The sequence below is a fragment of the Orycteropus afer genome, unplaced genomic scaffold (assembly GCF_000298275.1).
Source record: "Orycteropus afer afer isolate SDZICR_OR568_19922 unplaced genomic scaffold, OryAfe1.0 scaffold00038, whole genome shotgun sequence".
Taxonomy (NCBI): domain Eukaryota; kingdom Metazoa; phylum Chordata; class Mammalia; order Tubulidentata; family Orycteropodidae; genus Orycteropus; species Orycteropus afer.
The window spans coordinates 9189529-9199597 of NW_006921625.1; the positions used below are offsets into that span (position 1 = coordinate 9189529).

The following is a 10069-nucleotide window of genomic DNA, read 5'->3' on the forward strand; positions in this document are numbered from 1 at the left end:
CAGCCACTCCTCAGAAGGAAGGTTGGGTAATCCTACTTCCGTAGTGATACTGCCTCGGAAACCGGAAGGAAGGTTGGGTAATCCTACTTCCGTAGTGATACTGCCTCGGAAACCCAAGGAGGGGTCGCTATGAGTCAGGGCTGACTTGACGGCACATAACAACAACAACAACAAATGGCAGGTGTGATGAGACTGCACGGAAATTGGATAATTGGGGGTTTGGAAATGCTCCCCAGGGGAGGGGACACTTAAGACCTAACAAATGGGTTGGCCTTAGTAATGGTGGGGGTGCTAAGGGGGTTTGTCCTGAGGACTCTGACAAGTGACCAGCCATACTTCTGTCAGATAGGGCCCAACATAGCTCCCCCCCCCACTCCAAATAACTAACAGCTCACGACGTCAAGGCCTGAGGTGTCTGTGGACTCACTGATGTCCTGGTGAGGAAGTGATGGCCCCTACCTGCTGTGGAATGGGGCCTCTGGAGGAGAAGCGGGGATTTCTGCTGGTGTAACACAGAAAAAAGGCATCGCAGGTTGTGGGCAGTTTGCAGATGAGGAGAGATGGCTGTTCCCTCCAGGAGCCTGGGCTGCTAGGGGCCGGAGCCGCAAACAGGCCCTTGAGGATTCCAGAAACCCTTTAGAGGCTCAGCTTGGGGGCCTCTCGGGGAGCTGGCTGCAGCCTGCAGCAGGGTCAGTGTGAGTTTCTATTGAGTTGTGTGGGGGTTTAGTGCTCACCAGTAACGACAAGCCAAGTGTGACGCTGAGCTCACACTTTCAGCTCCTGTCCCTTTGTTTTTGGGGCTTTGGCCCAGAGGACCCTCCACCCTGGAATGGCCTTGGTTAGATGGGTCGATGACAGTCTGGCTCAGGTGAACATGAATAAGAAGCACTAGTTTTTGCCCTGTAAGTGGTGGCCTGATGTATGGATTGCGTGGAATGTAACCTTACACTGTTGAGTCCACTCTGGCTCGTGGCCGTCCTGTTCAGGGTTGGTAATGGTGGATTTTTTGGAAGCTGATTGCCAGGCTTTTTCTCCAAGGTGCCTCTGGCTGGACTTGAACCTCTAACCTTTTGGTTAGCAGTGAGTGCCTTTGCATGGCCATTTGCACTACCCAGGGACTCTCCTGTCATAGAAGTACTCCACTCTGTGTCACACAGTATCATAAGCATCTTTGGAAGGCACTCACAGAGGAAGGGACACTGGGCCATGGCCCGGGGCATTTATTGCCAACTTCGAACTTGACTTTGCTTGGTGGATGGTGTGTGCTACCTGCCAGGCACTGTTTTGGCACTGAGGTGTGAGTGAAGGGGCTTAGGTTTACAGATGAACACAAATATAAAAACCCCTCGAATCAATTTAAAATATATCAGGTACATCACACTTTGCAGGTAAGATGATACTTGCCAGGTGAACCTTGTCTTGCGTGGATGGGCTCAGGTGGAGATGGGAGGCAACGCTCTGTGCAGAAAGCACCAGGAATGATCCCCATGTTATCCCCCACGTGGACACATCAGCTTCTGATATTGGGAGAGCCAGCGTCTACTCGCTCAGGCGCAAGGTTCCCCACTGATAAAGTGGGTTCTGGTTGACTGGAGTTCTTTCTAGATCCCTGCAGATGGAATGCTTTGGGGGGCCAAGAAGTGAGGCTCAGGTCGTGGTTCTCATGGCCCCAGGGTGAAGAATACATAAGGATCACGTTTTGGACATGTGAGTGGATTTTGGGTGTACTTACTTTGCATGGGGCTTTGCGGTGTAGTCGTTAAAGCACTCAGCTGCTAACCGAAGGTCTGCAGTTTGAACCCACCAGCTGCTCCTCGGGAGAAAGATGAGGCAGTCTGTTTTCCTAAAGACTGACAGCCTTAGAAACCTTATGGAGCAGTTCTGCTCTATCCTATAGGGTCCTTATGAGTTGGAATGGACTCTGTGGCAGTGGGTTTGGGTTTTTATGGTTTCACTTTGCCTGTCACCTGCAAAGTGATGACCTTGGTTTGCGGTCATACTCTTTTTAGAGAACAAAATGGAACCGAGCAATAAGCTACAGTTATATAACTCAGCTACCTTTTCTTTCCTCCTGATGGGAAGAAAGGAGCCCCGGTAGTGCAGTGGCTAAGCTCTCAAGTGCTCACCGATAGGTTGGTGGGTCACCCACCAGCCATTCCGTGGGAGAAAGATGTGGCCGTCTGCTTCCATAAAGATTTATGGCCGTGGCAATCCTGTGGGGCAGTTCTAGTCTGTCCTAGAGGGCTGCTAGGGGTAGGAATCGGCGAAATGGCAGCAGACTGGGTTTTGGAATTTTGACAGTAAGAAACAAACCACATGGGAACAAGACTCCTGGTAGGCGACTTGAAGATTTTCTTTTCCCCTCCATTGTGACTTGGGTCAGAGGTCAGGTCCGACGTGTGGGCTTTCCTCTTGGCTCTCTGGTGGCTGCTGTCTTCCTGGACCAGTGAGAATGCGCCCCTGTTGGACTACGTCTCCGCCCTCGTGCGTCGTCATCCTGAGCCGTGGAATGTGCAGAGTGGGCAGGGAACCACGCTTGTTTGTGTGTCTGTGCCCAGAATCGGCTCCGGGCACACGGCTCGTTTGCATTTTGTGCTGCGTTGTGCCCCAGCCGCAGGGGAAAACAAGCAGACTTGCTATCTGAGCATAAACAAACTCGGTGCTGAACAAGGCCCTGCCTGTTGCAGGCTGTGAGCTGGTTGGTGGAGGGGGCTTCATGTCTACGCTTTGTGTCCTCTCTTCAGGGTGGGTTGTCCTGTTTGGGTTTCTGGTGCAGGGTCTTCTCCTGGGCAAACTGGAGCGTGAAGTTAGGAGGAGGTGTGCATTGGGTGCGTATTTTAGACTGTGTTTTATGAAGCAATGACAGTGATGTCGCTACACCTAAAATCTAACAAGAAATCCTTACTGTCGTCATGGCCTGTGCTTGGTGATACGGTTACATCCGAAGCCTTGTGTCCAGATACCGTGGAATTCTGAGGGAAAGAACATTTGGTAACAAAGGGCGTTTTGAGCATGTCAACAAGCAAGCAGCGTTAGAAGCTTTCGTGAAATGTCTTCCCAAGTCAGCTGCTCCCACTGGCACACCTGCCTGCCTTTGCCCATGGTTCCGGGCCTGGGCTCCTGTGTGGATAATAAAAGGGAGTGGGTGGGGGAACTCCTAGTTTCTAATCCAGGGGTGCTGTGTGCCTTCAAAATAGTCCTCATATTAGCTGTGGGCCCCACGCGCCCATGGCTGCCTGGTCTCGGGGTGGATGGCTCTGCACACTGAGACAATGGCGACCTGGTCCCCTGGAGCTGGCGGTCCTGAGGAGTGCCTCCTCTGGATGCCACAAGGTGCCCAGGAGCCTGGGCTCTCAGGCTTGGCATCCCCAGCAGTGGTGCTGCCCTCTGTACCCTCTCAGGTCCATGCCACCACAGCTTCTGCTCGGGGGAATAGAACCCATGAAGTTAGGGTCTCTTGGATGGCCACAGGGAAGGACAGGTTTCCTAGCTAGCTGGCGCCAGTCAGCTCCTTATTGGGCATCATGGGATGGCACACGTGACACCACCCTTGTCAGATGTTGGCTTCAGGTTCTAATGTCCCAGGTAAGTGGTAACCCCTGGTCCGTGCTCGTCATGTGTAGGTGCTTGGTTATCAAGTTTGCTCAGGATTCTGAGTGGGCTGGGTCACAGGCTGGCCCTGGCGGCTGCGGGCACACATGACTTCTCCCAGCTCAGCCTCCTCACTGCGACGCGGGGTTAACAGTAATGTTCCCTGAGGTGGGGAGAGACCAGGTATCCTCCCAGCCTTTGGGGACAGTTCCGAGGCAGCTTCTCCCTGTCCCCCCGCACAGACTTGGCTCAGCAAAGAGGGGGCTGCTTCCCTTCCCAGCCTCACCTGAGCTTCTTCACATCACCTCCCAGACACACTGCTGTGCCCACGACCTTCTCTCAGCCTCTGTTTTGGCAGAACTAAAATAGAGACTAGCAAATTTCAGCAGTGCCTGCACACCAGCTGGCGTGGGCCTGCCTGCTGCTGGGACCACGGCGTCTCTTCAAAGGCAGAAAACAGTTTCTGCCAAGTCGTTGGGGACTCATGGCAATCCCATGTGTGCCCGAGAAGAACTGGGCTCCACAGTGTTCCTGGAGGTCCATCTCCCACAAGCAGCTCCCCAGAGCTCTCTCCTGAGGTGCCTCTGGGTAGACTTGAACCGGCCACCCTGTGGTTAGCAGTTGAGGGTTAACTGCAGCACCCAGGGAGAGGGCGCCTTATTTTTTTGCAGGTCAGGAAGGCTGGCTGTGCCTGCAGAGAGCAGAGCACAAGGCCACTGTGGTCTCCGAGCTGACCCCGCCTCTCCTGCCCAGGGGACATCAGGATGGACCACAAATCTTGTGCATGAACGAATGGCTGACCCAGAGGAGGGAAGGGGCTGTCTGAAGACAACCGAGAGACAGAGACATTGATTTTGGTCGATTTTGGTCTCGCCCTGGTAGAAGTACCTAGAACTTTGCAATAGCACCTTCATCTGCACCTCCCTGCCCCCTCCTCCCCCGTATTGCCGAGCTCACTGAGGACCCAGAAGTCAGCCCGCCTCTTAGGAGTCACCTGACTTTGGGAACACTTGCTTTCGGCCAAGGGCTGTGCTCTGTGCTGTCCTTAGAACAGGACAAGCCCAGGCCATGCTGGGCCTGCCATACTCCTCTCCCTACTGACATCTGCAGGGCAGTACTTGGACTAACTGCCTTTGCTTAGGCTTTTCATGTCCCCAGCGAAGTCCTCCAGGCTCTCTCCTAGGTGTGTGCATGCATGGGTGTGTGCATGCATGTGTGCATGTTTCTGTGTGCATGCAAGTGTATATGCATGTGTGTGCACACATTGGCACAAGTATGTGTGTGCATGCATGTGCTTGTGCATGCACATGTGCACAAGGGTATCCATGTGTGCACACATGCATGTGCATGCATGCGTGTGTGTGCACGTGCGTGGGTGTGTGCATGCTTCTGTGTGCATGCAAGTGTATATGCATGTGCGTGCACACATGGACACAAGTATGTGTGTGTGTGCATGTGCATGTTTTTGTGCGCGCACATGTGCACGAGGGTATCCATGTGTGCACATGTGTGTGTGTGTGTGCACGTGCATATGTGTGTGTGTGTGTGTGTAGGGAGGTGTGGTGACCAGGGAAACTGTGATTACTGTCTCTCGTGGTGCCTCGAGTCGGCATCCTGGGGTGCTATCAGGACCCTCTGTGCTCCTGGGCGGCTCTCTCCTGAAGTGGCTCCATAACAAGAGGCCGACGAGCTTAGCGCTGGGCTGGGGCTGCTGCACTAGAGGGAGGCAGATCCTGTCGGACTGGAATTTCCTTGGAAAACTTCAAGTATGCAGTGAAGCATTTTTTCAGTTTCTGGGGGGTTGCTACTGTGAGCTGCTTGCATAAAGAAGGAAAAAGTCATATTTTATTAACTAAGGGGAATTATATTTATCACCGTAGACCAGAATAGAACAGTGGCCTGCGTTGGCAGTTCCGTTTGCTACTTTTAAGGAATCCAGTTTTGTCACGCAGCCCAGATGGAGGGCTGATCCGATTCTGCTCCTCGGATTTCTCCGTCGCTCTTTCCCCTTTATTTTCTCCTTTCATCTCTACAGACCATATGTTGCCTTCAGAGAGGAAGAGGCTGGAAAGGGGGTATGGAGTCAGCTTCCTGGCTCTGCAGGTGACCTTGGGCGCGTCTTCTCCCCTCTGAGCCTCAGTCTCCCATCTGTAAGATGGTGTCCACACGCCCCCTGCGCTCACACATTAGCGTCGTTGTGGGCTGCCTGTGCATTACGAGTCATGCTAGCTGCTGTTCTTCCAGTAACTGGCCTAGCGCTTGAAACGGGGGCTCAAGAACATTAGCGAGAAAGCAGGGGCTGCCGTTTGCTCAGGGCCCAGGGCAGCCCAGCCCTGTCCTCAGAGCTCCACATTCTACACCTTTCTCCGTCTTCACCGCGGCCACTGAGGCAGGTGCTCTTGGGTCCCTCTAAGCGGGAGGGCCCACCGTCCATCCGCAGTCAGGCAGTGGCAGAGCCAGGCTCGAGGGAATGCCTGCCTCGCCCTGGGCGCTCCCTGCTGTCTCTGGGTTCTGTTACCACTCCCACCAGGGTTTCTGTTCCCCACATGTTGGTCCCTTGGGGACTCAGACTCTCAGGGGTAGCAGGAAACTTGCCTGACATCCGGGTCTTCACTGGATGCATAGAGCCGAGGCGGGACAGTGGTCTCCGTCGGCGTGGGTCTGGCAGGCAGATGCTTCAGCGGGGCTGTGCTGGTTAGTATCACGGTGTGTTTGTAGGACAGGTGCTGCAGACAGGTGTCCCGGCAGCGAACAGACTTGTGATGAATGACGACTTCTGGGCAACGGCATCCTTTCCCCACTTGGGCTTTTTCCTCCCCTGATTTGCAAACCGTCTCCTCCTTCTGCTAAATTAGACTGTGAGCCATCAGAGGTCGTGTGACCCGTTTTGCAGAAAAGCCAGGAGGCGCTCTCAGAGAGCCATCTTTGTTAAGGATTGAATTGTCTCCCCCCAAAAAAGTCTCCTAAATCCTAACCTCTATGCCAGTAGAGAAGGAGCTCTGGTGGCACAGTGCCTAAAGCATTTGCCTTCTAACCAGAGGGTTGGTGGTTCAAACCCACCAGCCGCTCCACAGAAAGAAGATGGGACAGTCTGCTCCCATGAACATTTACTGCCTCAGAAACCCAGTGGGGGTCACTATGAGTCCAGTCGCCTCACTCATGGCAGTGAGTGTGCCTGTGAATGTGATCCCATTTGGGAACTGGAGTCGCTTTGTTATGTTAATGAGGCCAGGTGAGTGTAGGGTGTATCTCTGTCGCTCACATTTGAGCTATGAAAGAGCAGGTTACCCACAGAAACCAGCAAGCACTGATGAGGCAAGAGAGACGCCATGCCACGTGAACATCGCCAAGGAACCAACAGACAGAAGCAGGAAAGAGAGTGGGACCGTCCCCAGAGAGAGCCTTCCCCTGGAGCCAGCACCCAGAATCCAGACTGCCAGCCTCCTAAGTGTGAGAGAATAAATGCCGATGCTTCTGGTCCAGCAGCTCTGAGAAGCTGAGGCAGAGGTGACTGGGGCCGTTCTTGCCCACGGCAGGCGGCGCCGTGCTGAGATGACATTGCGGCCAGAGCTGGCTGTCCCCAGGCCTCTGGATAACCTTCCTCCCCAGGCTTTGGCTTATTGGCTCCCTTGACCCTGAAGGAGACACTTAATTTTGCAATTTTCAGCTTGTCTCGAAAATTAAAAACACTCGCAGGAGGCATCCTGCAAATATGACTGAGAGAGGGATGTCCTTGTCTGTGCCCAGTAGTGTCCCACGTGTTTTTCTGCAGATCTAGGGCTTTCTGTCTTTTTCCAGTTGTGGTTTGGGAGAAAGTTGACAGAGCACATTCGTTTCCCGTTCAACAATTTGTACACATTTTGTTTTGTGACATTGGTTGCAATCCCCTCAATGTACAGCACCCTCCCCACTGCCTCCCTGGGTCCCCTGATTCCGCTCATCCTTCCTTCCTGCCCCTTCCGCCCTCTGAGCTTTGTTTTGGGGTGAATGCTGTCCTTTGATGCTCATGTAGGTGATGGTTCTGAGGAGCACATTCCTCGTGGGAGCCACTCACTTTGTAGGTCTCTGAGTCCCTGGGTAGGGCAAGAGGTTTGCAATCAGCTGCTCAACTAAAAGTTGGCTATTGGAACCCTCCCAGCTGCACTGCTGAAGAAAGACCTGGTGACCTGCTTCTCTGAAGATTACAGCCGAGGAAGTCCCACGGAGCACCGTTCTGCTCTTACATGTGGATCGCCATGTGTTGGAATGGGTTTGATGTGATTTGTTTTGTTTTTTCCTTTAAGTGCCCTTTGAATGGGGAAGCAGAGAGTGGAGACTGCTGATTCTCAGGTTCAAGATGGCTGAGTTCTCACCCTCGATGTACATGGAAGTAAAGGTGTCTCTCTCTTCACAGGTAAACACAGCAACAGAAAAGGCGCGAGAACCAAGAGCTTCAAGAAGGCTGCCAGTGATGGTCAGAGCACCCGCGCGGCCCAGGAGGATGTCAGAGAGAGTGAGTGGGCTCTTTCCGGGGGCCACCTGCCCCGACCTGGCGCACCTGTCCAGGGAGGCACGGTAGCACACACCCTGGCACTGCAGCCCATTACAGCTTCCCCAGCAAGGGGCTGCGGGGGGCCGCCTTTTTCCTAACCATCGCGTGGCTGACAACATTCACAGCAGTTCCCGTTTTTGCGGTCACATTGCTTGCAGAGTCTGAGGCCAGATTCCCTACGTGACTCGGCTGAAGCGGTTTCTGAATTTCCAGGAGTACTCGGCTGCCTTCCTGGCCCCCACTTCCTCCTCTCCAGAAAGGACATCCTTTCCTTTCTGTGGGGCCTCTGAGCTTTCCACTGCCTGGTGTGTGCTATCTTATCTCCCAGGCAGCCCTCGAGGCCCCCGTGGTCAGAGATCAAGTCTCCCTCCAGGGCTGGAGCTCACGATCATGTAATAAATGCTAGTCAGGTGTTAACCAGTTACCTAACGAGTTACCATGTGACACTTGGAAAGCGTTAATTCTAGGCTCGTGGGCAAACTCAGGTCCACCATTGTAGCTATTACAGTTATTAGTGATTATTAACTATTAGCACTATCATATCTTTCTGACTAAATTGTGGTATCCAGGATCACATTCCCACTGGTGTTAGTAATGAAACCAAAACCAAACCCACCACCATCAAGTCCATTCTGACTCATAGTGACCCTATAGGACAGAGGAGAACTGCCCCATAGGGTTTCCAAGGCTGTCAAATCTTTATGGAAGCCGACTTTCTCCTGCAGTGTGGCTGGTGGGTCCAGACTTCAGAGCTCCCTGGTATTGGTAATACTGAAAGGTTAATAAACTTAGTAAGGTGCTCTGGTGGCACAGTGGTTCAGCACTCGGCTGCTAATCAGCGGTTGGCAGTTTGAACTCTCTAGCTGCTCTATGAGAGAAAGACCCAGTGACCTGCTCCCATAGGGTTTGTTGTTGTTGTTAGGTACGTCGAGTCGGCGCCGACTCAGCGACCCTGTGTACAACAGAATGAAACACTGCCTGGTCCATATCAGACAGTGCTTCTCTGCTATTCACAAGGCTTTCACTGGCCAGTTCTTTGAGAAGTAGATGGCCCCTTCCTTCTTCCCAGTCTGTCTTAGTCTGGAAACTCCACTAACACTGTCCACCATGGATGACCCTGCTGGTATTTGAAATACCGGTGACATCAGCTTCATAGCAACACACAAGCCACCACAGTAGGACGAACTGAAAGACGAGTGGAGACAACAGCCTAGAAAACCCTATGGGGCAGTTCTGTGCTGTCACATAGGGTCGTCATGAGTTGAAGGTGCGCTTGACAACACACAACAACAGCACGAAGCATGAGCATTCTCGGTAGTTACAGTTACCAGGCCCTGAGCCCACCTTTAACACCTCCTGGCCCCCCGCTGAGCGTTTGGCAGGTACTGAGATGGCTGCTGTTATCCGTATAATGAGACTGAGTGATCTCAGTAATGAGAATTGTAGGGATGGTCTGCCTGGGGGGGGGGGGCCCACAGCTTGTAAGTGGTTCAACAGAACTTGAACCTGAGATTTTCGAACTCCAGACTTCATGCTCAGTGGTATGCATGGCTGCTTAAAGTAAACAGAGCTCTTCATAATTTTGCATTTTCAGAGACAGGACCCATTTTTAGCTGCCATGTGAGCCCATCCACCTTGTAACAGAGCTGACTGTGACCCAGGGAACTGCATGCTCCCTGAGGCATGCGGCAGTGAGTTGGGGCTGTGTGTCTGAACAAGAACTTATCAGTTGAGACATCATAGCGATGATTAACAACACATCCTTAATGAAGGAGAAGTCCAGCACCCTGAGGCTGTAGGCATTTGACCAATGGGAAGCGTGTTCTGTCTTCAGTGGGCAGGCGTGTCTTTGTCTGTTGACCATTGGGAGGATGGTGCCATGTTAGGAGGTGTATCGGGTCACTATGAGTTAGAATCATTCTGAGCGCATACGGTAACAACCACCAC

The 10069-nt window shown here is 52.9% G+C and overlaps 1 protein-coding gene across 1 annotated transcript in view; it reads left to right on the top strand.

The window, feature by feature from the left end:
• Window positions 1-10069, top strand: part of CPXM2 (carboxypeptidase X, M14 family member 2) — a 124687-nt gene that overhangs the window by 2671 nt on the left and 111947 nt on the right. Inside the window, exon 2 of the mRNA XM_007936810.2 lies at window positions 7985-8083. Coding sequence (XP_007935001.1) covers window positions 7985-8083 — 99 coding nt within the window. The remainder of the gene's footprint in view (window positions 1-7984; window positions 8084-10069) is intronic.